This window comes from Pristis pectinata, chromosome 8 (genome assembly GCF_009764475.1).
Source record: "Pristis pectinata isolate sPriPec2 chromosome 8, sPriPec2.1.pri, whole genome shotgun sequence".
NCBI classification, from domain to species: Eukaryota; Metazoa; Chordata; class Chondrichthyes; order Rhinopristiformes; family Pristidae; genus Pristis; species Pristis pectinata.
In genome coordinates, this window is record NC_067412.1 from 24937634 (window position 1) to 24965361 (window position 27728).

Below are 27728 nucleotides of genomic sequence, written 5' to 3' on the forward strand. Positions count from 1 at the left end.
ACAGGGTAAAGGGAAGATTTTGAATATGTTACTAGGACTGGAAATTTTTAGTTATGGGCAAGGACTGGATAGTCTGGGTCCTATTTTGAATTGGAGATACTTAAGTGTATAAAATTCTGAAAAGGCTAGATAAAACAAAAACTTATTTTTTCCTTTCATTAAGTCAACCAGAGAGCATGGATACAAGATGATTGGAAGAATAATTAATTTGGGGGGGGGGGTGGAAAAACATGGCCAGAGTGTAGCATTGGGGGTGGTCTAGGATTTAAAGCCTGTTACCATTAGTAAAGGAATAAACACTCTCCATTTTAAAATCACTTAATTGATCACTTGATGTGCTGTGATCCATTGTCCTACAGACCATGAATTGGGAAGTTGGATTTTAATTTTTCTGTGGGTGTCACGGCAAATTGAACATTCAGAATATACAGGTAAATGGCTGCATTTCCTGAGAGTTACTATCAATGTTGGTTTCACACATTTCCATTAATTGATTTAGCCAACCAGTGTCATTCCAACGGACCAAAATCTCCAATACCAAAGCTCTAGTTGTACTCTGCCAGCTATAATCGGTGTGTCAAATTGTTCACATGTCCAGTAACAGACTCTGAGCTCTTTGAGAACATCCATGAATTGGTTTATCAAAGCCTCCTTGTATGTGTGTGGAGTGGGGGAGAGGAACATCCTCACCAATTCATTAGAATCCTAGGTTTGTGAGTGGTCGAAAACAGAATCATGTTCATTATCACTGACTTGTATGTCGTGAAATTTGTTGTTCTGCGGTAGCAGTACATGGAGAACAAGCATCGGGAAAGGTATTGAGAATCTCGTCTATCTGGGAGCTTGCGGAAGTCCAGCAAAAAGATCGCACCACCTTCCCTGCTACTCACCAACCTGCTCCATCAAGCTCCACCTCCCCCACCTGTGGTAAAATCTATGAATTCCACATAGGCCATCTTCAGAGAATTGGACTGGAAGGAAATCACACTCGACCCCAAGTTTGATAAAGTAATAAAGTTAATATGAATCCAATTCAGGGTTGCGAGTGACTAGGAGGTGGTGGTGGCGTTTCCATGCACCTGCTATGTTTGTTTTTCTTGGTTGAGATATACCAAGTAAGAAGCATGTAGTATTTTCTCTTTCACTGCCCTCGTTCATCTTATTTAATTTGCATTCCTCCAGACAGATCAGCTGTGATTAACTTGCATTCATGTTCCTCTCTCAGACGGCCCCAGAAATAATTGTGTCATCCAGACATCCCTATCAGACGTCCCCTTTGTTCTCTCCAACTCTCCCCCTCTCTGCAACACACGCTTGTTTTCGCACTTTTCCGATTCTTATGGGTCATTGATCTGAAACGCTAACTTCCTCTTTCCACAGACGCTACTTGACTTGCCTTGATAAGTTTTTTCTGTTTTTATGACAGTTATTTAAAAAACAAATATCCACGTGTCTTTGCATTCCCTCTTCCCCTATTAGAATGTCAGGCTGAGCAGCGCAACTGCCCCTTGCAGAGTACGGACGGCGACCCGTAGTTATGTCCTTGCCTCTGATTTGGCTCTGGACGTTGTGCCACGAACTGGAGCCTTGACGTGAGCGTTGCATGTTGGGAGTTGTAGTCCAATCGTCGGCGCAGCGCAGGCGATCCACTGCGCGGGAGACTACATTACCCGGCGGGCCGTGCGCTGCAGCCCGGCAGGGAGGAGGGGGGGTGAGGGAGAAAAATTCCTTCCCTGGATGCTCGTCAAGATGGCGACTTGTGGACGGAGGCGCGGTGTCACAGGGATTAGGGAAAGGTCAGTCTCTACGCTCTTGTAAAGCATTATTTTAATCCGACGGACGGAGCGAAGGCTTTGGCGCGTTTCTGTGGCCTTGCGGTCAGATCCCGGCGACTAATGACGGCCCGCGATGTCATATCGAGGGCTTGAATTTTTCATAGTTGCCGGCCTAACACGGACCGGGCAGGGGGTCGGCTCCAGCACCCCCCCACCCACCTTTGTCGGGGCTTTAGTCGAAAAAGACGCGTCTTCTTCGGGTTACAATTTGAGGATTAAATTGTTAACGGCGCTGCCCGGCGTGGGTGAGGCCGGCCGTCTTTTTCGACTCGAAGCCTCCAAACTTGGGAAGGGCCGCCGCAGCCGTGCGGTAGGGGTTGTTTTTAGTAGCGGCGGAGCAAGACTTGAGATTACATTTTCCTCGGTGGCCTGTGCCCAGCTTGGCCATGAATTGATGAGGATGCACTACATTTACTATTATGCAACGCCTTGGTTTGAGGTTTTAGGCGGGCCTCAATGTTTTTCTGCTCTAACACATTTAAAACAAAAAGGGACAGTTAACATAATATTTTTCATTGCCTGGTAAGGAATAAAATCAATGCGAAGAAAAACGGATAAGCTGTTTATATTTTAAGAGTTTGATGTGTAGGTAAACCTCTGATCGGTGAGATAAAAATAGGTCCAATATCAAATACTTATTATACAGTACAGAACGTTCTATTTATACCGTAGAAATATAGACTATCAAAAGGTGATATCTTCTTATCTGTACTGATTGTTAGGTCAACGGTTAAAATAAGTGCGAAAAAACACATTTTGTGTGCATTTCAGTTTGATCCGTTGGAGATGATGAAAGGTGTAGAGTTACTTTGAAATAGCGATCGAGGTGAAGAGCGTGAATGAACAAAATTAGCATGACCAGTTGGTGCTGAACTGGTATGAATTTGATTTCAATCCCCTGCAAAACACCAGATGCTGATGTTATGCCCTTCTTTAATAGAAGTTCTGTTGTATCACGCAGTTCACTATATTACATAAGAACAGACAAGAAATTGTTTCTGGTCTGTAACGTTCTTCTCAACTCTTTATTTTAAATATAAAATGGAAGATAAATTGGGGAAAAAAGTTTAGAAGTTCCTGACCATAAAAATCAACTGATTAAATCTGTAGAGATTGCTGAGAACTTTGAGAGGAATTAAAGTAAAAATTTTTAATATTCTATGGAATAGAAATTTATAATCCCACTGCCCTTTCATAACAGAAAAGAGAAGAGCATTTTTATAGCACTGTTCTTTGCTTTAAGACATTTAAAAGTATTTTACAGTTAATGAGCCACTGCTTTTATATGATATATATATTGCATTATTACTTATGATTTATTGATGTATTCCTTTTCTGATTTGGAGCATCCCAAAGTGGTTCACAGCAAGTGAAGTACTTTTTGAAATATCACTGTTGTAAAAACAAACAGAACAGCTAACTTGTGGAGAACAATCTCCACAAACAGTAATGTTATAAATTTCAAGATTCTCTTTTTTTTATCCCCAGTAGTATTGGTTGAGGGACACTAGTGAGACTGCTCATGCTCTTTGAAATCGTGCCATGCAATTTTTATATCTGCCTGAGAGGGCAGATGGCTCATTTGAAAAGAATGTTAATATTCACATTGGAAGTGCTTTTTAAATAATTTGGACCATCTCACTGGTATATATTTCTAAACCATGACATCCAGATTTAACAATGAGTAGCTTGGGGTTTAAACACTTGGGGAAAGTTGACGTGCTATTTTGAACATGGCCCTTAAACTGCCAATACATGAGGCAGAGGCTTATGAAGACAAACTTGGATCACCCCATGCTCTAGAGGTTATATCCTATAATGTTATCAGGTCCGTCATTATATCAGTTCTTGTGAACGATCATTAATCCAAAATATTAACTGTCTTCTATCCACAGATGCTACCTGACCTTCTGAGTACATCCAGCATTTTCTGTTTTTATTAAATCAGTTGAATTGTTTTGTGTCTCAAATTTTGTTTCATTCTTTAGCAGTAGACTGGATAGTGAAACATTCTGTCAGTTTTCACCCTTCTCATTCAAGGCCACCGAAGGGCTCCTTCATTTCAAGTTGTTGTGATGTGCAGTCAACCTTAAAGTGTGGAGCAGTCAGTTGTAATTTCCTTTGCGCTAACTTGTAACCACTGGACCCTGCTCATGGTTAACCTCCAGGTCAACGTAATGGAATCTTGGCTTACTGGCTCCATGCTTTACCCCACGCCCCGCCCCCTACACATACACACACACACACACACACACACACACACACACACACACTCCTCACTTAGTGGTGTATTGTCACCACTGATTAATTTTTGTTCCAGAACCTCTTACACTTCAGTGACTATGCCTTCAATGTTAATTATTAAAAGTTTGAAATAAACTTCGTTAAAGATGAGCTTGTTTTGGTAAACACTTTTTTGTAACTGGAAACTCTTAAGGTCATACACTGATAAATTGGCATTGCCATGTGTCAGTTTAAATTTGGCAAGCAGCCTATTTGTCAAGTCATGATAGTGTTCTTATCAACATATTGGTGCTGTGCATAAATTCAAGTTTACTCAGAGAAGTAACAGTTGTGCTTTGCATCCACATGACAACTATGCTGCAATTCATAGCACGATGTCTAGTTTCCTGAAAAATCAACATATTGGCTTAGTATGTTCTATATCTTTCCAGATTTTTAGAATTGTTCCTGTTTGTTTTTTGTGCATTGAAGTTAGACAAAGAATTTTATGGCAGCAATAACAAATGATAGTTAATCAGCAAAAAGAACTGCCCTTCACTTGGAGATTATGAAGTACCTTGTGATGAACTCGTGAACAGAACCTTTTGAAATGTCAAAGTGCTCCTAAACAGTTTGAATGGAACAGATATATGTTCATTTGATTTGAAAGTAAAGTTCACCTAATTTATATATCAATTAATGTTTATTACTGATTGACAAATGTGCACTATTTAAGTCTAAATACATTCTTGCCCTTTTGACTATTATTAATTTTAGTCTGTTCAGGGCATGACATCTGCTGATTTAACATCTTTTAACAAATTAGTCTTTCCAGCTGAAGCTATGATACACAGTCTTAGAAGTCTAATACTGAGGTGCATTGGGTAACTGTAGAATTTTCTGAAATTGGTGTGCCATTCAGATGATCATAAACCACTTAGTGGCCTCTCAAGCTTCCTTTGTTGTCATCTTGTATGTGTCTGGAACAGCATTTATAAATTGAGTTTGAGATTCATAGGTGGTCACAACTTTTTTTGGAAAAGGAGTTTATCTCAGAGGTTTCTGTTGAATTTGTATCAATGGTGGGATGTGATATTTATTTGATCCTGATTACTGTATTCATAGGCAGAGGTGAGTTTGATTTGCCACTCGTGCTGAGGTAGCACACCATCTACAAATCCTGCTTTTAAAAAAAAACTGCCCATGTCCTATAAGGCTAATAAAATCTAGGGAGTCATGCCACTGAATTTTGCATGAGTTCCATCTCAGCAGTGTTTTTGGTCCAGGATTTGCTTTTTGGATACTTAAAATTGACCAGCTGGGGTAGTGGGACCAGGAAAGGTTTCTTAAATTGTTGGGGACTGATCAGAGAGGTCCCAATGGAGGGGCAGATGTGGGTTATTGTTAGCGTGCAGAACCTGTTGATTTGTTTAAGCATTTTGATAGGTTTGAGGAAGGACAATGTACAGCAGCACTGGAGCTATTGAGAGGGAGTTATCTAAGGTTTCAGTGTTTGCCGTGGAGCTAAGTTCATCTCAGTGTCATTGAGTTTTTAATGGTGGTTTACTGATTAAACTAGATGCAGTACAGCATTCAATGATAGAGTCAGCAACTGAGAGAGCAGCATTCCTCCATTTCAGTAATCCATGTTTTAGTCTTTGACAATCCATATTTTTGTCTTTGCAACAGTCTTGTGCAGACAGTTATAAAAGATAAGTGACCTGTGAAGGGTTACTCTAAGCTGTGCTGATATCAGATTGTGGCAAGTTTCTTTTTTGCCATGGAAGATAACGTCAAGTATTCTGGTTGGCTGGCAGTTTGTGAGCTGGAATGCACCCAGCATGGATTTTGCCAGGTTTGATTGCAGATTCCATTTCAAGAAGTTTTCTGTCGTTTGTGTTTTGGTCTCTCATTGGAGGGAATCATGAGGTTGAATAATTCTACTTGCTTTTTTTAAATGAAAATGTAAAATATTTCAATCAAAATTAAACAAATTCCAACAGAGCTACAATATTGCCATTATACTGATAAAAGTCTCAGAAATTCCAGCAATTGCATAGCAACCATCAGCTGTCACAAAGAAGAAAGATTACCCAGGACACTACCTCCTCAAGAACAAATGTTCCCACGTGGATTGGTATAATTAGTTGATCTGGACATGTTGCTAGTTTCATTTTCACAGCCTCAGTGGAGATGTACTGGATGATGGAGGATCCCTCATTCCTGCTGGCATCCTCATGAGTTGTCCCATAGGCGCCTTACACCAAGAAGAGGGCCCATCATACCTGTTGGTGTTGGTCCTCATCCTATTGGTGATGGGCGTCCACAGCCTGGTGCATACTGCTCAGTTGCTCTGCGATAGTAGAAATAATTGTGGCTGCTGTAACAGTTCCACGTGCTTGTGGTGTTAGTGTCTGCCGAGATGGTCCTCCTACTCCTTAGGGCCTGCCAACTCAGATGGGGCTTGTGGCATTAGTGGTCCAGCAGGGTCACTAACGTGCTGCTTGGCCCTGACCAGGACCTCTGGCTGGGTCTGAGGGAGGAAGTCCTTCTATGTCATGGAAACCAGTGTTTCGCCACAAAGCAGGAGCAGTCCAAGAACATTCTTCTCCTTCCACTTGGACTGCTTGCAGTTCTTTGGTTTGATCTACCTGAACTTATCACAGTCACACAGGATAAGCCTCGTGTTTGTTGAACACTTTGAGGGTTCCACTGAAAATGCACCCATCCTGAAGGAAGCACCTCATTCTGTAGTCTAAGCTGTAGAATCTTACTGCTTTTGCTCATCATTCATGATTGAGGGCAAGATGGGCACATTGACAGATTGTAGGGAGGAAAAAGTTCCTGCGAACATCCCCAGGTACCAAGACTCTGAAACCAGAACCTTCTGTTTGTGTGGCACTTGCCATATTGTCAGCCTAGGAAGAGTTTTGCATGTTGCTTGAGTGGTTATTGAAGAGCAGAGAAGCGGGAATAGAACAGAACAGTACAGTACAGGTCCTTTGGCCCACGACGTTGTGCCAAACTAATTAAATGCCTAACTAAACTAATCCCTTCTGCCTATACAATGGCCATATCCCTTCATTCTCTGCAAATTCATGTAAGAGAAGATACTGTATCTTTATTAGTCACATGTACATCGAAACACACAGAGAAATGCATCTTTTGCATAGTGTTCTGGGGGCAGGCCACAAGTGTCGCCATGCTTCTGGTGCCAACATAGCATGCCCACAACTTCCTAACCAGTACGTCTTTTGGAATGTGGAAGGAAACCGGAGCACCTGGAGGAAACCCACGCAGACACGGGGAAAACGTACAAACTCCTTACAAATAGCGGCTGGAATTGAACCCGGGTTGCTGGCACTGTAAAGCGTTACGCTAACCGCTACACTACCGTGCCTATTTAAGAGCATCTTAAACACCTCTGTTGTAATTGCTTCCACTACCATCCCTGCCAGAGCATTCCAGTCACCCACCACTCTCTGTGGGGTAAAAAAAAACACTTGACCTGCACATCTCCTTTGAACTTACTCCCTCTCACCTTAAATGCATGCCCTCTAGTATTAGACATTTTGACCCTGGAATAAAGATACTGGCTCTCTATCTATGCCTCTCATAATATAAACTTTGTTCAGGTCTCCCCTCAGCCTCCGTTGCTCTAGGGAAAGCAAGCTAAGTTTGTTCAAGCTCTCCTTATTACACATGCCCTCTAATCCAGGCAACATTCTGGTAAACGTCTTCTGCACCCTCTTCAAAGCCTCCACATCCTTCTTATAATGGGGTGACCAGAATTGAATGCAATACCTCAGATATGGTCTAGCTAGAGTTTTATAAAGCTGCAACATAACTTCCTGACTCTTAAAGTCAATGCCTCAACTAATAAAGGCAAGCATGCCATACGCCTTCTTTACCACCCTATTAACCTGTGCAGCCACTTTCAGGGAGCTATGGACTTGGACCCAAGATCCCTCGACATCAGCACTGTTAAGGGTCTTGCCATTAATTGTACTGTTGCTTTACATTTGATTAGCCAAAGTGCAACACCTCACATTTGGCCAGATTCAACTGCATCTGCCATTTCTCTGCCCATATTTGCAACTGATCTATATCCCACTGTATCTTTTTCTACTCACGGAGGAATCTCAAGCATGAGGGCATAGTTTCAGAGTAAAGGGTCATTACATGAGGGAGATTTTGCTCTGAATGCAATGAATCGTTAGAATCCTGTAAGTCAGAATTGTGGAGCTTGATCATTAGTCTATTTCAGTCTTTAATGTATTTAGATGTTTGGTCTACAGGAGCTTTGAGGATTTTAGGGAACAAATAGGAAAATGGAGCTTCCAAGATCAGATCAGCCTTATTAATGAATGGCAGAGCAGGCTTCTCATGTATTCTTGTTCTTGAGTTTTTGGCATTCCCTTGGAGCACTTTATTACTGGTCTTATCTCAAAGGTACGCCTTTTTTTGTGGTTGCTAAAAACTGTTGAGATTAGGTGTAGCATTTTGGACCTCTTGAGCAGGACCCTATGGTTTCAGACCATGGTTTAGACTGCATGTCCATGAATGTCTCCCCTGTCATCAGGTCTCAATGTTTGTGATCAGTTTGATAATTTAGACATCACAGGTTTGTTAATGCCACAGAATAACCTGCTCACTGGAGAGAAACCCATTAGTGATGGGGCAGTTATTTACAGAATGAGCTGTTCTAGGAGCTTAAATATCACAGAGTAATGAGGTGAGACTATATAACAATAATAATCTTATTGGCAGATTCCATGGCTTCAAGATGGTGATGACAAGACACAATAAACAGATTTGTAGGATGTCACCTTTCTCTATTTCAATAGAGAAGAACTTCAGGAGCCACTTGCTGGCCCTTAGTCTGAGATGGTGGAGGAAGTCCCATGAAATTCCATCTTTACTACAGGTTTTTCCTCCTTGGTGAATGTGGTAGTTAGCTCCTTGCAAGAGAAATGTTGACAGTGCAGCAGATTTAGGATCTGGCTGTCACAGCTTTTCTGAGTTGGCAAACCCAGCTTGTGCAGTTTATTTAGAGGTGCTTTTGAGTTTGCTGTCAAGTTTGGCAAAAATGGACTAGGGCTTGCTTTTTGTTTACTGCTACTGGAATTGCTCCCCCAACTTATTCTCAGCTGTCTCTGCTTGATGACTTGAATGTGCAAAGTTAAGATTTCACACATTCATTCCATTTTTGATTACTTGAAGCATCTCAATCATCCAGCGACAAAAGCCTTCAAATCTTGTTGAAGATTTTTGCAGTTGAATGTCCAATATAAATGTACTCTTATGTTTTGAATGGCATGCTGTTTTTTCTGGTGGAGATTTGTAAGCCCATGAAATGTATTCTTTATCATCAATGGGACTTGGCTGATGCTTGTTTCCATTTTAGCTTTGAAAGTGACCCATGCCACTTTTGATGGGTTCCAGCTCAGCGACTTTTTCACTGCCTTTACAGGGATTTTTATTCTGGCATGGATGATGACTCTAGAAAATTTGGGAAAATATAACAGTACACTCCAGATGGATGCAGTGTCTATTTTTGGTTAACAGGGTGAGATTGGAATTGTACTCCTGGAATCAATTCACGGGATGGAACTCAGCACGAAGCTTTGTATCAAAAACTGGATTCATTTTATGAGCCAATATCCAACTTCATACACCCATTCAGTATGGCTTTTGAAATCACCATCATGTATGCTGGAGATGCTAGTTTTGTCAGAGTTGTCAGTCTCTCTCCATAGATGCTGTCTGAGCATTTCCAACATTTTCTATTCTACTTTGGGTTTCAAGCATCTACGGCAACAAACAATCTGCTGGAGGAACTCAGTGGGTCAAGCAGCATATGTGGAAGGAAAGGAATTGTCAACATTTCAGGTCAAAACCTTGACCATTTTGTCCCACAGATGCTGCTTGACTCACTGAGTTCCTCCAGCAAATTGTTTGTTGTTCCAGATTCCAGCATCTCCAGTCTCCTGTGTCTTCAAGCAACTACAGTTCTTTGCTTTTTTGTAATTTCAGCAAAACCTTGTATGAATGTAAATGTGGGGAAAATGTGGTACAATTGCCAAGATTGGGTAGAATTGGTAAGATATTCAAAACAGAGAACAATCATACCTCTTGTATCATAGAAATTACTTAACCTTTTGGTTAGATATCAAAGCTTAGCAAGAGAACACTTGGGCATACAACTTTCTCCACCATGCGTTCAAAAATCATTTTTGCTTCTCTGAACAGTTGAGCCACCATCTACACCCTGAAAGCCACTTTGTCATCCATGCTCTGGAGTGCCCAACACATAATCTGACATGTTGCCACACTGCCCATCTATTTAAAAACTCAACATCTTCTTTGACAATATTTTTACCCACGCCTGGCCTAGTTTATTCCATCAGTGTTGGCCAGATGATACACTATTTTCCTGGTTCAACTTACCTTCTGGGTCATGGTTCCAGTGGTTCTGTGGCACTATACTCCTTCAGTGTCCCTGGCACACAGATCTCAAGGAATATGAAAATCAATTTTTTTTTAATGAAACATCTCACGTTTTGGAACCTTTTTGTTTTGCCTGATGTGATCGGGGTGCTACTTTATTGAATTATTTTCCTTTTTTTTTCCCCAAACGTTTTTTAAAAAAATTATTATGCTCAAAGACATTTCAAAATCTGTTGCAAGACTGGGTAAAATAAGGAATCTAGTGGATAGAATAAACCAGGCCAGGAGAGGGTAAAAATTGACAAAAGAGGATGTTGAGGTTTTTGTAGATGGGCAGTGTGGCAATGCCAGATTGTGTGTTGGGTGCTCCAGAGAATGAATGACAAAGTGGCTGATGGAGCAGTGTGAAGTATGGCAGTGTTCAAGGCCTAGGATGTGCACTTGGGTCTATGTGGAACATTGGGAGGCCAAAGGCATTGAGAGTGCAACTGTGTATTCTGGATGATATTTTGAGTCTTAGAATGCTGGAAAAGTCCAGGTAGATGCACGAACTGTTTAGGTTTGATGGTGAAGGCAGGCAATATTGATGCGCAATATTATGGGCATGGTAATTTTAAAAGAATGAAAGATCATTGACTTGAAACATTAACTCTCTTTCTCCATGAATGCTGCCTGACCTCCTAAATACTTCCAGTGTTCTCTGTTTTTACTTCAGGTTTCGTGCATCTGCAGTCTTTTAGTTAGGTAATAGGACTTAGGACCTGCTATGTTTTGTACATTTGGAGTAAGCATAAGGTAGCAGCTCAAGAGATTCGTGGTGTCACAGCTAGTGGCGTAGAAGTGTTTATAACAGTTGAAAGAAATTTCTTTTTCTAGAAATCACAGGAAGTTCTGGTGGCACGGTAGCGTAGCGGTTAGCGTGACGCTATTACAGCGCCAGCAATCGGGATTCGATTCCAGTCACTGTCTGTAAAGAATTTGTACGTTCTCCCGTGTCTGCGTGGGTTTCCTCCGGGTGCTCCAGTTTCCTCCCACATTCCAAAGATGTACGGGTAGGTTAATATGGGTTTAAAATGGGCGGCGCAGACTCGGGCCAGAAGGGCCTATTACCACACTGTAAGTAAAATTTAAAATTTAAATTTTAAAATTTAAATCTAATGGCTTCCAGTTTCGTAAGGAACCCATTAAAAGCATTTATCTTGAATCACATCAAACATTTTCTTCACTTCCTCATTCACTACTTGCACCTTTTACAAATATCTCTTGTTCTTCTACTTTGTATTAAAATCACAATATCTCAAACTCTCCTCTCATTCATCAAGTCTTCAAAACAGTGGAAGTATTTCTTACGGCAGCAAAGGCTAACTTAGAAAATCATACAATTATGTTCGTAGGAAAGAGGATTTCTGAAATAGTATATGTATTTATAGATATCAGATGGTATTTCAATCTTTATTTATATCAACTTGATTATTGAACTGAGGTGATTATAGTATCATATGTAACTGCCAAATTCCAGGTAAGTATTACATCTTGTGATGACTCTATTGTAGACTTTTTATGGTTATTGACTATGATATTGGTAAAGGATCACTGGAATCAGCTGAACAGGATACAGTCTTATTGCAGAGTTTCTCAGCCACAGTCGAAGTGCAGCATGAAACTGCTCATAGTTATGGTTCTGTACTGGTAAGCATCTGAGCACTTAATTCTCTGCAGAAAGGTATTCTTCTTGAAAGTCACTATATAAATGGCATTCCAAACCTGTTTACAGCCAGTGAGACACTTCAAAATGTGGGTCAATATTGTAATTTGGGAAATTGTTATACTGCTGTTTGTGGGACCAGCTGAATTGCAGCATGGTCCCACAAACAGCAGTATAACAATCACCAGATCTTGTCTTACATTAAAGTCATTTTTTTATTATTAACAAAAGTTACAAGTAACTAAAGCTGTGAGGTGAATTGAAATTGCCACATCTAATGCATCCCTTTTTAATGTGCTCAGTTGGAAAGTTGGAGATGAGGGTGGCATGGCTGGATGTCCAAAGTTACTAAAATATTCACCTTCACATGCCTTCTTAACATGGTTCTGTTGCTTTTCCTTTTGTGTGCTACAGGGCGCCACTAAATTCAACAGACTGCTACATTGTCCGTGAAATTTACAATGGAGAGAATGCACAGGAGCAATTTGAATATGAGCTGGAGCAAGCCCTGGAGACCCAATACAAGTATATTATTATTGAGCCTACCCGCATTGGAGATGAGACAGCACGGTGGATCACAGTTGGGAATTGCTTGCACAAAACGTCTGTTATTGCGGGATCTGTCTGCCTGTTAACCCCAATAGCACTGGCTTCGGAATACACCCGCTACGTAACCCTGCCTATTGGGGCCATCAGTGTGGCCTGTGCAGCGCTCTATGGCATTTCTTGGCAATTTGATCCCTGTTGCAAGTACCAAGTGGAATATGACACCTGCAAACTCTCCCAGTTACCCCTGAATACACTTACGTCATCCACGCCCGTGGTTCTGGTTAGAAAAGATGATATTTACAGGAAAAGACTCCATAACACAATAGCACTGGCGGCCTTGATGTACTGCGTTAAGAAAATCTGTGAGATCTGTGCAGTATGATTGGGACAAATGGAACAGTTGCATACTGTTACATATAACATTGTGGTCAGTGGAGACTACAGGAGCAAGGTCTCCAATAGATTTTCAGAAGTATCTCCCTTTGTGCACTGATACTTCCAGTCCACATGATAATTCTTGCCCACCCCAATGATTTTGATCCTCTGTTAAAAGACCAGTATATACTTGACATTTGTATGAGAAATCCAATATATGCAGAACTACTGATATGTTTCAGGTGATGAGTAGGCAACTGATCCTCTCAATTACTTTCATATTCCATGCAATTCCAAAACATAGAATTATCTGGCTTGAATGAAGTATTTTGAGTTGCATTCATGACATCTTGCAGCATAGAATTTCCAGACAGGTCCTGATTATCAGTCAAACATTTATATTTCAAAATTTTAGTAGTGGCTTTTTCCATTTGTGGTACAGGAACTTTATTGGGATTGTAAAGTAAAATATGACCTTCAGATATAATCCTTTGGTGATGGAATGCAGCACTTGAAATTAATTTAATCTGATATTGCTACAGTTTCATTATTAAAGGAGGGACAAGTAGGTTTGCAACTGAAATTGTCACTAGAAATTGCAGTTGAAAAGGCAATAGAATGAATTTAATTTGCAAATCTACAGTGACTTGGCTCGTGTGAATTTACCTGTCGTTTGCCTTTCAAAATAATTGGATCACTGCCATATATTCAGGTGTGTTTAAAAAAAATTTAAATGGTCATAGAAAAACCCCTTATGTTCAAAAGTGGGATTTTAATTTTGCCAGTTCACTCAGTGTTTTTCTTTGTTTTTGTAGAAAATGGTCCCTGCTTTCTTCACAAACAAAATTCCATTTTGCTGCCACTATTCCCGACCTCTGCTATAGTTGGAATCCATTGGCATTAGAATCTCATTAAACAATATTGAGTTGGCATGACATGTTGTTTGAGTTCCAAATTGTATCCAAGGAAGCTTTGAAGTAAAAACTTGGTCTGCAGTGCACATATTACCTGCTACTAGTTTCCCTGCAAACAAGTTGTATTGTAATGGACAGACTTTTTGTTAAATATGGCAATAAAAGGGAACATTTTGGATACAATCACAATTTTGCCAAAATTCCTAACTTTGACTTTGGTGATATTTCCAGTCTGACTCATTGGTCAGTATTTACTGCATGTTTGAGTATTTTATTTTCATTCTTCATGGTATTATTACATGGGAAGCAACATTGAATTATGAAGATACAATGTGGAGGATTGGAGAGGCCCTTGATTGGTTTTGGGATGTACTAACATTTTAGGATTACAATGCAGTTAAACAAATTTACACTTATTTTCCTTGGCTTGCATTGTGGAAATGGTATTTATATGATGCAGTGATGAACTTTGTGTGTATGGTGGGGCAAAGAGTGGGTTTATGAACATGACACACTTCAGGCATAAGGATGTTGGGAATGTTATGCAAATTATATTTTAAGAAAAGGTAATTTTTTTGAAAACTTTATAGATAACTTGTATCTTGGACATTCTTAGACAATCCAATAAAGAATGAAAAATGACGTTGAAAGTGATAAATGATGTGTAAATGACATAGTTAACATTCAGTTCCAGAGGAGAGGTTTGTACTGGTTAATGTGGAGCTTCCGTGAAATACAATAGCTTGAACTTTCGATGTACTTGATGGTAGCTGGCATTGTGCTGGTGAATATATGAAAAAGAGTTCATTTCACCTTCCTATATTGCTGTGAATCCACTTCTGCTCAGGAAAGTAGCATTTTATGCTGAGCAGGTATTTCAGTGTTGGCTTAGTTTACATTTTCCCAACAAATGAGTCAAAAATTTTCTTAACGCATATGTCAAATGCAGTCTGCAATGCTTGACACTGAATTGCAAAAGTTGATGCAACAGATTATTTTGATGTATCAAGTTTGAAGAGGCATATTCTACCGCAGTGGTAGTCACAGTTATGTAACTGTGGAATCGTGCCCACAATTGCCATTTAATCAAAAGATCCACAACATTATGCACTCTGCCTTGTGCAACACACACATAGCCAAATTGCCTCATTTTCAGTGCAATAAAAACTAAATTTAGCCAACTTATTTATCACAGATATTTCATTACCTGGCTGTCAGTTTGATAAAATGACTCTCTCTCTAAGACACAAGCTCAATGAAGTTGGATTCCATGCTTGAAACAATAATTCAAAGGCATTCTTGTGTGTTGGAGAGTAATCTGCAATAGCCCAATTCAAACAACCTAATTGTTGCATATTAAGCAGATACATTTTCCTCCAACTTTGACTAAAAAGAAATTGTGTTCCCATCCCTCTCTTGAAAGATATGTATTTATCTTCACACTTCCATTTCTTTGTTGCTCTCACCATTGCTTCATCGGGCACCCACAGCAGGACATGCTAACATCCACAAGAGGAATGCACATGATTGTTCAAAGAATTCTAATTAAATTTGAACTGGTATCCTGAAGCAACGTTTACTTGAAAAAAAGTATAATTGCTATACTGTAGCATTATACAATTCCATAATTAAATGCTGAAATTAGAGGTGCTGAAGAGCTGCATGCGGCTTGAGAGCTGTTCTGTAGAAATTGACATCATTCCATTGCAAAGAGACCTTGGGTTAGCCTGTGCAGCAACACTGTAATCTGACAACCTTAAGAATGCCACAATCATTTCATTTCCCACTCACCACACTCCTGCCCCCTCGCTTCACCTGCCTCTCCCTGATTTCTCTATGAAAATTTCCTCTGGCATAAATCTAAATAGTAAATTACTCTTCCCTTCCATAATGGCTCTTTTATATAAAACATCATGTGAATTAAATTGTACATTGCTTTGTCTTAAGGACAATGTGACCATTTTGAACTATAGCACAAGCTAAAGTGACGTTAAACATCTTTATACCATTTCAACAGAATATGCTTCTCTTACAGATCTTGTCAGTTTCATTTTCTTCCATAATAAATGCAGAAAACACTCAGCAGGTCAGGCAGCAACTGTGGGAAGAGAAACAGTTAATGTTTCAGGTCTGAGATGGTAACTCTTTCTCTTGCCACAGATATTGCCTGACCTGTGTGTTTCCAGCATATTCTGTTTTGAATTTAGGTTTCCAGCATCTACAGTTTTTTTTGAATTTTCATCTTCTTTCAGATGAATTCTCTATCACCCTTCTTTCCCCCCACCCCCACCCCCACCCCAGTTCTCCTGCTCACCCAACCAATATTATTTCAATAATAATTTCAGGTGTTCAACATTAAGGTAATCAGCTTTTTGTGTTTTTATTTGTATCTTGAACAGGAAAGTGTGCATTCATTGTTCATCAGACAATGAAAGCATTATTAGTCAGCTGCCACAGAATACATTTTAAGTGTAAATTTAAATGTAGGAGTTGCATGAATTGTATCTGATCGTTGGCAGAAGTAAGGGATGGGTATGTTGACAGCTCAGTGTTTCCCACATCAAAACACTTCCCATAAATACTTCCGTTCATATTCAGAGTATTTTTATTTCCTTTGGAAAACATTTCGATTTGAAAACAAAAGTTAGTGGTATTGATTTCAAATCAGTTGCTCATTCAAGGGGCTGATGTCTTTATGATAAAAGCTCATGACAAATGTCTTTCAGGATACAATGATGTGACCTTGGATTGACGCACATCATTACGGTTTGTGCGTGCCATCATGGTGAAAATGATTTATGGCTCCTTTGTCGCCTGAGGAAGTATGAAATGACTGTGCCCCATGGGCAATTTCATATTCTTTCCTATGTTCTGAAATACTATTTTGGTATTTTGTTAAAGTGTGCGTCTGCCAAATTAGTAGATTAAATAGGCATGTTAAGAATTGCATTTCTTAGTGTTAAATGGTTTGAATTACATACTGTAAATAAACTTGTTAGTGAGCAAATCAAATGTGTTGCTGTCAAAAGAAGGCAAATTTGTTTTTGTCCTATTGCAATACAAGCACAGTTTTTAAGATTTAGTACACAGTTAATGCACATGGGTGATATCCATGATTGACATTAGGGTCCTTCGAGGATCATTGATTTGCAAAGAATTAGGGCAGCACCAACTTACAGATAACTTCAGACTGTGGCATTATTGTTACCTAATCCCAAAGATGTATTTCAAGTTACTGAATACATTGATAAATTACCAGGCAGAAAATGGCTGGCTCCTTTTAGGTAGTCCCTTTGGATTGAGGGTGACTTGCTTCCTCTGCAATCCAGTCAGTTCTAAGGTTGGTGATGAAGCCATGGGTTGGACAGGCAGTACTTGAAGTGGCAGGTGGGTTGGTAATATGCAAAATGGCACACTCCTTCCACTGTTTTTTCTGGACTTCTGTGCACTACTGACAGAGATGCTCAGGACTTCTGTGTCTTCCTGGATGTTTGTGCCATATTGAGTCATGATAGGCCAGTGATTCTCAACATACAGTATGTATGTTGCACTTTCAAGGAGGCTTTAAGAATATTCTTGAATCATTATCTCCATCCAGGAGCTTTGAGTGTTTGTGTTGGGAGAATGGAGTCAAGCATAGAATGATACAGTCTGCCCATTGGATATCCACTTAGTGCTGGGGATGTTGGCCTGGGAGAACATGTTGACGTTGGTTCAATTATCCTGCTAGTGGATTTGGAGGATTTTGCTGAGATAGTCGTGCTACATCTCCCCTACTTGGAGGTGTCTGTGTTTCAGATGTGTGTGAGCAGGGGTGGGGTTGAAAGAGCAAATCACAGCTCTCCAGTCGACAGTGGACTGGGTTTCAAGTCTTGATCTTTGCTTTTTTCCTTAAATGGCCAAAGGCTGTGTGGGTGTTCTTGAAGGTGAATATTAATTGCATTGGTCTAGCTTTATTGAGAGGTGGCTCCTAAGATATGGGAATGCTCAGTTTCCTGGATCTCATCATGGACCTTCTATTATGGAGTGCTATTGTGAATTAAGGCACATTGTTAGAGGGCTTTGTAGCAATTGTGTTAATCCCAGTCATGGCCCAATCCTGTAACAATGTGGACCTTGTAGATAGACTGGGAACAGCACGTTTCCACGTTCCTATTAATGTGCCAAACGCAGTGCATTTTCCAAAGCACCAAGGCCACAATAAGAAACTTATGTGTACTACTTTGGCTGAATTTCAAGGCAGGGTAAACGGCTGGGCATTCTGACCTATTTTATTAACCCTGTACTAAATTTGCTGAGTGAATGCAATCTGAGTTGATCAGACTACAGATCAATGAATGTGAAAAACCATTCTGAGAATTTACAGATTCTGTGACATCTTTTTCTATATAGCATTAACTACAGTGTTTTGGGTCCTTTTGAAAGCTTTAATAATAATTTTTAAATAATTGCAGAAGAGTAAAGCTTGGATATAGTCAACCACAATCAGCAACCATACCTGATGGTCTCCAATTCAAGGTGATTTTGAAATCATTCTATCCCTATCCACTCACTACTATTAATGCAGCACTTGATAAAATAGCTCTTCACATTCTTGTATCATCAAACATTGAATATGAGCACAAGTTGTCCTATGCTGATCAAATTCCTTTACAAGCTGACACTGTGGCATATCAGTAATATTGCCAATTAGCACTAAACAATAGATTTGCATCTGCCTTTCCCTTTTTGATTGGGAAGTTTTGCAGTCACTGCTCTTTAATTTTAATATGTGGTTAATTGATAGATTGGTGTTGTGAACCTTGTAAACATTTCTTGCCTTGAACCAAGTAAACCCTTTTTGCCCTCCTGCTGAAATAAATCATTGGCTGTATGATACAACAGGGGATCCTTCAGTGAGATCTACATAATGGCACTATGGTGTTTTTCAAATAGTTACTGAGTTGGCAAATAATGAGATATCTTTTGGGACCACCACAACTTTTGTAAGATGAACAATGCCCCCCCTTCTGAAACTGAACCTCTTACAAAATGTTCACTTTGTGTAATCTACAAAAATGTAAAATGAAATCACTTTCTCCCTATTCTATGATGCCTTGTAAGTGTACAGATTCCTATGTGCTGCCATATTCATCAAGAAGAAAAAACAAAGTACTGGAAATTACTAAAGTATAATCAGAATATTGAAATGGTTGCAGCCCAAAACATGAATATGCTTTTAATGCTGATGGACAGTAGGTATTTTCAGCTGCATTCTCCAGCTTGTAACTTTGATCCTTTAAAAATGTTCCAGAGGACCACCTTTTTTTTTCCTTTGCATTCTTTTTACAAGATAGTAATGAGTTGATTTCTCAGCTATTGATTTATAAAATGATAAATATGTAAACTATGACAGAAATTAACTGGGAAGAAAGAAACAAATGTGTTGTACATGCAATCCACACAAACACACTTGCTGGTTTTGTAATGTGGTGTCCCTTTTTTATAGCTGAGATTGACTGACTAAGCAGAAACTTGCTACAAAGGACCTAATCTGAACACATCAGCTACTCACTGGGTAAACTTTGAGCTACTGAGCCCTTCATAAAATGTTTGACAAAAGGCCTTTTATTTTTGGATACTGAAGCTGGGTTTTTTTTGGCACGAATGCATGATGCAATTTGTTGTTACACAAATGTCTCTACAAACAGAAGGGGATTTACAAAATACCACATGAAGGCAAGTCCTTTTTATCACTTTTAGCCTTGCACTTTAATATTTCAACATCAATACTCTTATACACTATTAAACGTTTTGCTTTCCAGACGTGATACTTTTTTTTCCTCTCTTGCCCAGGCATAGCGGGGAAAGTGGGATTGCAAATTTGTAACTGGTAATCTTCCATGGTTTAGCTGAATCTATTGCAAACAATTCAATTTATTGTTTGACCTCTGTTTCATAATTCAGTCTCGGTTTCATCTACTTCACGAATTTAAAAAAATATTTACTGGAGTGAACCATTTTGTGCTATGCCATTAGCTTTTTCACCTGACAGTCCCAATATTTTCCACATTTATAGCAAGCTGATAAGGCTACAGTAATTGTTTAAAAATACAACTACCAATCTCCAACTAAGAAGTTTTAAGAACCGTTATAGGACAGCAGAGTAAGGAAATAGGGTGAATCAGGAACAGAAAAAAGCAACAATCTCCAACAATAATTAACTAGCTATAGGAACGTGACTCCACAATTTGTTTTTCCCTGTCAGTTTGAGATTGAAGACTTTCACAGGAATAACTCATTAATTTTCTGTACAAAGTAAAACTGTAAATGAATATCAATTGAGGCAAGCTGGGAGAGCAGCTCAAATAACCCTGTAACATGGAAATTCATAATTTGCATGTATAAGTATTGGCCAGTTTTTCAAATGATGCACCAATAAATGTACATCAATTTAGCAGTAAGTTCAGGGTTCAATCCAGAAAAGGTGCAGCTTGAATCCTCACATTGTGTGCTGACTGCAACTATATTTTGAGCCACTGCAACAGTTTCAATGCTGGAACAGTAAATGTGGCCCAAACTTTCATTTTACATTCTTTCATGCAACTTTTCCTTTCTGCAATCATATTAAGATATATGCTGGGATCTCAAGAACCCATTAAGTATGGAATCATATGTTGAGTGCGTGATGCATTTTCACTGTAATTATTTATTTGAATAAATGTTACTATTTGTTCAGAGAAATTAATTTTGTACAAATTCCTGATTATCATTATCAGTGTAATTTTAGTCAAATGTCATTAACAATCACACAAATCAACTTGAACTAATCTGCTCTGGATTACAACAATCTTAATTCAAATCGGTCAGCTGCAATGTTGAGTTAACTGGCTCTTTATCTTCCTCGTTCCTACTGCATACTCTACATTGCATGTAAGTGATCCTAATACCAGGAAATTAAAATGTGCAAATTGGCCCACTTCCACAGTGGAACATAAAAGAGTAGAGCACAGGATCAGCCCAAAATGTCTGTGCCAACCATGATGTCAATTTAAACTGCACATTTGCTATATCCCTCCATTCCCTGCCCAATCATGTGTCTGTCTGAATGTCTTCTAAACATGATTGGCATGTAATAGATTTAGTACCAGTAGTGAATTCTTCCAGCACTGAAATAATTTTAGTGAAAAAAATGGGGAAGGGTGAAGAATTCAAATCATAAAACCCCCTCAGAAAATTGAAAGCTTGCCAGGACATCATATACATCATATTTCTGATGGGACAAATTCAGGAAAAAATGCTCAATGTTATCACATTACAAGCATTGTCTCTGCTGTTGTTGACCCAGCACATGGTGAGGAGCTGTCTGATTTTTACAGGCTGTGCTGCATTTTATAACTGACTTTTATTCTTTTACCTATATGCATACACATGCACCTATACACCTGCCATAAATAACCAGAGTTGCAGATCATTGCTTTCTGACAAAAATCAAATTTTTATCCATCATTTGTTTCCTTTCACAAATATACTTAGTAAACAGTACACTTAAATATTTTCAAATGCATATAGTCCAGGGGCTTGTTTCACTTGGATTGATGTTGCAAATTATTGCAATCACAGCCCAAAGCACGTTTGGTGTCAAAAATCATGTAAGAGGATGAATTGAAGTGAAAGTCTCTGGAAGTGGTTGGCTCACGCCACTCAAGTTGCTTCACCCAAAAATACAGTCAAAGTTTAGCACCTGTGCACAGATCTTTTGGCTTTGCACTGACACTCAAGTTGCAGACTGTGAATGCAATGTCATACATTTGATTTCATCTATATTTTGAAAATACTGGATTCTCTTTAAACCTAACGTTGTATGTTCAATTTACTTAATCTACCCTGGTTTCAGTGTAACCTGCAAAGTCTGTCCCAGAAGTCTGAAAAACCCATCAAAGCAGACATGGATGTAGTGATGGGGAGATCACTGGGCACAAGTGAGCACCATTTAGTTTCTCAACCAATTACAGAAGATGTACACCAAAAGGCTTAAATAGAAGTGTGTTATAGGGAGCCCAAGATAGGATTAATTATCCTTCATCTTGCGCTCCTTCTTAGCTCTTGCTGCCATGATAGGAAAGAAGAGGCTTGGAACCAGTGTTCGCAAGTAAATTGCAATAGTGGGGAGTAACCCAGCCATCAAGACATCTTTCTTCTTCCTGCAAACTGCTGTGAGAACGGCTTCAGCAACAACACGGGGCTTGTAACCTTCTGCTGTACTCTTGTCCATCACTAGTTTAAAGAGAAAAGCAATGGATCATTATGATACACTTGTTCACTGGCAGACCAGTTTTCCCATTTGTTATCAAAAAACCTGGGTGTCAACTTGCAGTTCAGGCTGCAATGAGTAGAAAAAGGTGGAGATATTTCATAACAGGCAGATTTTGCATCTCTCCAAAAACTTGAGCTTGTCTAAATGACCTTGACCATAATGCCAAACTCCCGTACCAGCAAGTATATTGATTTTAAAATGCTCATCCTGACGTTCAAATGCATCCCTGATCTCTTCCCCTCCCCTATCTTAATAACTTAATGCAACTCTCCAAGGTACCTATGTTTCTCCAATCCTAGTTTTGTATCCCTGGTCTTTCAAAGCTCTAATGCTGATGGTTACGCACTCCACTCCAGAACCCCAAGCTCCAGTATTCACTCCCTGGCCAATTTTTATACTTCTTGAAGACATGCCTTAAACCCATCCTCGGAATGGCTTGGTTGCTTGATCTAAAGCTTCCTCCTTTGGCTCAATTTAATTTTTCATCAAATTAATGCTCCTGAGAGATCCTTTTAAGACTTTTCACTATGTTCAATGCACTGTGCAAGTTGAGGTTACTTCACTCATATCAAGTTACCTTGAAAAGCAGAAACTGTTTCAAAGAAGCCGGCATCTTGCAATGATCCCACAAACAGTGAGGTGCATGAGCAGTGCCCTCTCTAGTAAGCCATTTCATTTACTCGTGTTTGTTTATACTCGCACCAGTAATGATGTTATATGTAATGCCACTGGTTTATCTGCAAATGGGAGAACTCCAAAGTTCACTCTAGCTCAGTGTGATTAAAAGCATACCACCATACTTGGATCCATTGCCAGTGAGTGCATTCAGGGAAAGGTTGGTGTGGATATATCCTGGGCTGATCACGGACACCTGAACTTGGTATTGCTCCACTTCAGCGCGCAGACAGTCAAAGAAAGCTTGGGTTGCATGTTTGGATGCTGCATCTGTAATGAGAATCCAATTTGAAGTATTTTGATTCTTGGAACAATTCAACATTTTGGAAAATAGGGGAAATTGAGATGATGTTTGACATCATCTCAAAGTGCACAAAAAATGCTGGAGGAATTCAGAGGGTCAGGCAGTATTTATGGAAAGAAGTGGACAGTCAACATCTCGAGTTGAGATCCTTCATCTGGACAGAGAGGGTGTCGACTGTCCATTTTTCTCCATGGATGCTGCTTGACCCGCTGAGTTCCTCCAGCATTTTGTGTGTGCTCCAAATTCCATCATCTGCAGTCTCTTGTGTCTCCATTATGTCAAAATGACCCCTTTAAGGATGACTATTAAATTAGGGCAGTATAGATGTGATGAAACATTCAATACAATCTAAATGATAAGGTGTCTAAAATCATACCAATGGAAGCAAAGGTCCAGATTTTAATAAAATGAGCATGTTAACAACATGCATGTCGTCTTCCAACCTGTAGCAAAAAAACCTGTACGTGGTGGCCTGTGAATTACTGAAAGTTGCCAGCAGTTGTACTGCTTTGCCATTGGCTTGGCAAAAATGGCAACTTGCTCTCGACCACTGAATTTGATGAAGTTGCTCCTTCTCTGCATTAATCGCCATTAAATTCACCACAGAAAAATGTATAATAATTAAGGGCAAGTACCCTTTTAACAGCTAATGATGGGTAATCACCCTCTCCTGCTCAAAAAGTCAAAAATAAGTGTTGTTTCATTGTTTTAAGAGATTCTGAGATTAATTTTTATTTATTTGGCCTTTGCCTCTTTGATGTCATTCCTTCTTTCTCTTTACTATCTGTACTGATTTTACTCTCATCCTCCTCCTCCTCTTTAGTCTTGTCTATTTATTTCTCATTTGTTAAGGAAAGAGACTGCATTTCACTCAGGTCCACAATTCACTGTGGCCTTCCTTGTGCTATTACAAGCTACCATTTCCAGCAAATTTGTGCATAAAATGTTTCTAAAATCTACATGCACACAATGAATTTAGTTAACAAGAAACATCCGGAGGCCCAGCTCTGCCTTAGTACATTTATCATGCAAGACATGGCCTATTTGTTTCCCCACTATACTGGTGATTGAAGGGTACAAGGAAACATACAAGTGATGATTTCTTCAACAATACTTACAGGCAGATCGAAATGGAATTGCTATTTTCCCTTGGACACTGCTAATTACCACAATGTGCCCCCTTCTTCTCTGCACCATGGAAGGCAGGATGGCTGCAATATTAATTGACAAGAGTTAAAAGTGTTTCACTATAGTGTCGTACACTGTGTATTTAAGCCATTTCTCAGTCAGCCACTATTAGTAGCCAGTTCAATACAACTATTCATCCTCTGCAGAGGACATTATCATACATTAATTACAAAGACCAACAAATCAATCCCTACTAAGTCAGCAGGAAGAGAAAGTAGAACCTACCAAAGGTACACATTGATGCGCCTGTATTGCACTAATGAATAGAACACTGTCAGAATTACCTTCTCGAATCAAATATTAACTGAAGTCCCATCTGCTCTCCCAATGGGATGCAAAAATTCTGTGGCATCTTTTTGAAGAGCAACAAGGGGTTATTGCCAGGATTCTGGTCAACGCCCTGTGCCTTAACAAGATTATTGATGGTAATCATGCTGCTATTTATGGAAGTTTCCTGTGCACAGACTGACTGCTACGTTTCTCACGTCATAACAATGAATAAGTTTCAAAAATATATCTTTAGCCTTGTACTTTGATAAATCCAAAAGTTGAGGAAGATTCTACTTAAATGGAAAGTCTTTTCTTGGTTCAGATGATAGTTGGGAATTACTTCAGCAGCTCTCCAGCATTAACCTGAATTTGTCCCACATGGAGATGAATTCTTAAATCAGCTGGCTCCTGTCTCTATTATGTGATGAGACAGCAGATGCCAGCTCAGACAATGCTGGAGGGTAGTGGAGCTACTAGTCTCTATCTGACTACCAGAAAAAAAAGCTTTTGATAGTTATCAGACTCTGAGGGCCATCCCAGCTGAGCTTAATCCTATCTGCACCCATTAGATGCTACACTCCGTTTTACAGCAAGCCTCAGTGGATCATAACACAGGCAGGAACCCTTACTCCACCCCATTCTGCACACTGGAGCCAAGTAAAAAAAGATACACATTTCCAGAGCACCTTTCATAACCTCTGGAAATCCCAAAGAATTTTAGAACCAATGTAGAATTATAGCCACTGTTCTATGGTGGAAAACACAGCAACAAATTTGAAAACACAGCCAGGTCCCACAAATGTCAGTGATAATGAGGGTTAGCCTGATTTAGTGAAGTTGATTGAGGGATGATTGTAGGCCAGGACAGAGGTTAACTTTCCTGCTCTTCTTCAAAACATCACCCACCAGCCACTGGTCAGATGGCAACACTATCAGCTGACATAGCACATCAGGGTGAAGGAGTGCTACACTGTCAAAGATGTTATCCTTCAGATGAAATGTTAAACCAATATCCTTAACCTTTCTCCCAAGTGGATATTAAAAAACAATGGCACATTTTCATTGAAAAAGAGGGGAGTTGAATCGCTAAATCAACATCACTAAAGCAAACGGTATGTGATTATCACAATACAGTTTGTGGGAGCTTAAAGTGACAAACTGACTACTGTACATCAAAAAATATACTTTAAAGCTATTTCATTAGCCATTGGAGTTGGCATCCTGAAAATGACATGGAAGGTCACAAATAAACACATGAAGGAACCAAGGACGTCTGGGTTTAATGTCTCCTTCCAGAAGCAGTTCCACCAGTGTTGTGCTTCCCTCATTATTACAGACTTGCTACTTAACAAGTAAAGCTTGAAGTGCTAGCAGGTAACATAGATGAGAAAGTCCTACTGACTGAGCCATCCACTTACACAGCTTCTCAAGACCAATTTTTAGCTTGTAATTGGTAGAATTACTGAATTGTCACAGCAAAGGTGATGATTTTGCTCATCATTAGTGCTCTTTCTAGAGCAATCCTTAGTGGGAAAGAATTCCAGATTAAAGCCATTCTTTATATAAAATGAAGTTTAAGGTTGCAGAAAGCATTAGAAATGTTGAAGATGCAGATGGAAAGGGGGTAAGAAAGGTGTAGTGACAAGAGAAAATAAAACTTCCATGAGGTATGAATAGGTAGAAACAGTGGATGTACCAGGACTTTCCTGCTTGTGGACCTTGGGAAGGAGGTAGACACAAGCTGTGCATGTTTGGGAGAGTGAAGTTAGAGGGTGTGAATACCTTCAGAAGTGAGGTCAGTGGCAGTTTGGGAAACAACAGGTGAACGTTCAATGGGGCGATGGTCCAAAAGAAAGTGCCACAGAACTAGTACTCTGCAAGGCAGTCTATTTGCCAGACGACAATGCCGCACTTGTCAGCAAGTTTGATGACAATATTTGGTTTGGGCTGAAAGTTCACAGGTAGAATGAAGGTATAGTGGACTGTCAAAGTTTGCAATAAAAAGATCTTGAGAAAGTAAGAGGCTAGAGGGCAAGCCCAGAATTCTGAAGATAAGAAAGATTAGGCTCTACAAGGTGGAAAATTGCAAAGCAAAAAAAGTGGGAATTGGGGGCAATGAAGGTGGAAAAAGGGCTCAAAAGCTCACTAGCAAATTCACTATGGTGAGAATGGAATGGAAGAAACCAAAGACCCTGTTGAGAGCTGAAGGTTTCATTGATGTCACCGGCGGTGGGGGGTGGTGTGGAGGGTGGAAGATCAGAAGCATGACTCCAAGCTTCTGGTCATCTGTCTGTAATTCTGAGACCCCTGTTCTCAGTTGTTCCAATGAAGCTCAAAGTAAATTTGAGGAACAACACCATATCTTTAAGTACATTACAGCCTTTTAGACCCAACAATGGGTTAAAAAATTTCAAATAATTATTCTACTACTTTTATTTTCACTTTTCTGGACATATCTTTTGCTTCTTTATTTGTTACCATTGCCTTTTGCATTGCACCATAATCATTTTTGCCACTTAATCTCTCCTGCATTCTAGCATATCAGAGTTCTCTTTTGTCCTTCCCACTCCCATTTTCACTGCATTTGTTTTACCACAAACTTTTTACAGTGCTGATAAGAAATAATTGACCTGAAACATTAACTCTGCTTCTCTCTACAGATGCCATCTTGCCTGTTGCATATTTCTAGCATTTTGTTTTTATTTTCAGATTTTGAACATCTTTGTTATTTCATGTCTAAATTGAAGTCTGCACTGTTGGAGGTGGCACCTTCTAGGTGCATCAAGGTCCTATCAGTACCATGCCCACCTGGAGGACTACTTCAAAGAGTATAATCTACTGATTCCAGTGTGCAGCCTTCCCCTTAATGAGGGACCAGAGGCTGTCCAAACAAAATACTTCTCTATACGAGGGTTGCATACCAGGTAACTCTCATGCTTCTCCT

The 27728-nt window shown here is 39.6% G+C and overlaps 2 protein-coding genes across 3 annotated transcripts in view; one reads left to right on the forward strand and one right to left on the reverse strand.

Annotated features, from left to right (window-relative positions):
* Positions 1–1503: 1503 nt before the first annotated feature.
* tmem11 (transmembrane protein 11) lies at positions 1504–19641 on the forward strand. The gene is made up of 2 exons (XM_052021371.1): positions 1504–1796; positions 12628–19641. The coding sequence occupies exons 1-2, from the start codon at positions 1738–1740 to the stop codon at positions 13142–13144; spliced, it is 576 nt and encodes a 191-aa protein (XP_051877331.1). The 5' UTR covers positions 1504–1737; the 3' UTR covers positions 13145–19641.
* Positions 19642–19777: 136 nt separating this feature from the next.
* Positions 19778–27728, reverse strand: part of dhrs7b (dehydrogenase/reductase (SDR family) member 7B) — a 51583-nt gene continuing 43632 nt past the window's right edge. For both annotated transcript variants that reach the window (XM_052021370.1, XM_052021369.1), the window contains exons 5-7: positions 24445–24537; positions 23140–23292; positions 19778–22307 (exon numbers count right to left, since the gene is read on the reverse strand). In XM_052021370.1, coding sequence (XP_051877330.1) covers positions 22102–22307; positions 23140–23292; positions 24445–24537 — 452 coding nt within the window. In that variant the 3' untranslated portion in view covers positions 19778–22101. The remainder of the gene's footprint in view (positions 22308–23139; positions 23293–24444; positions 24538–27728) is intronic.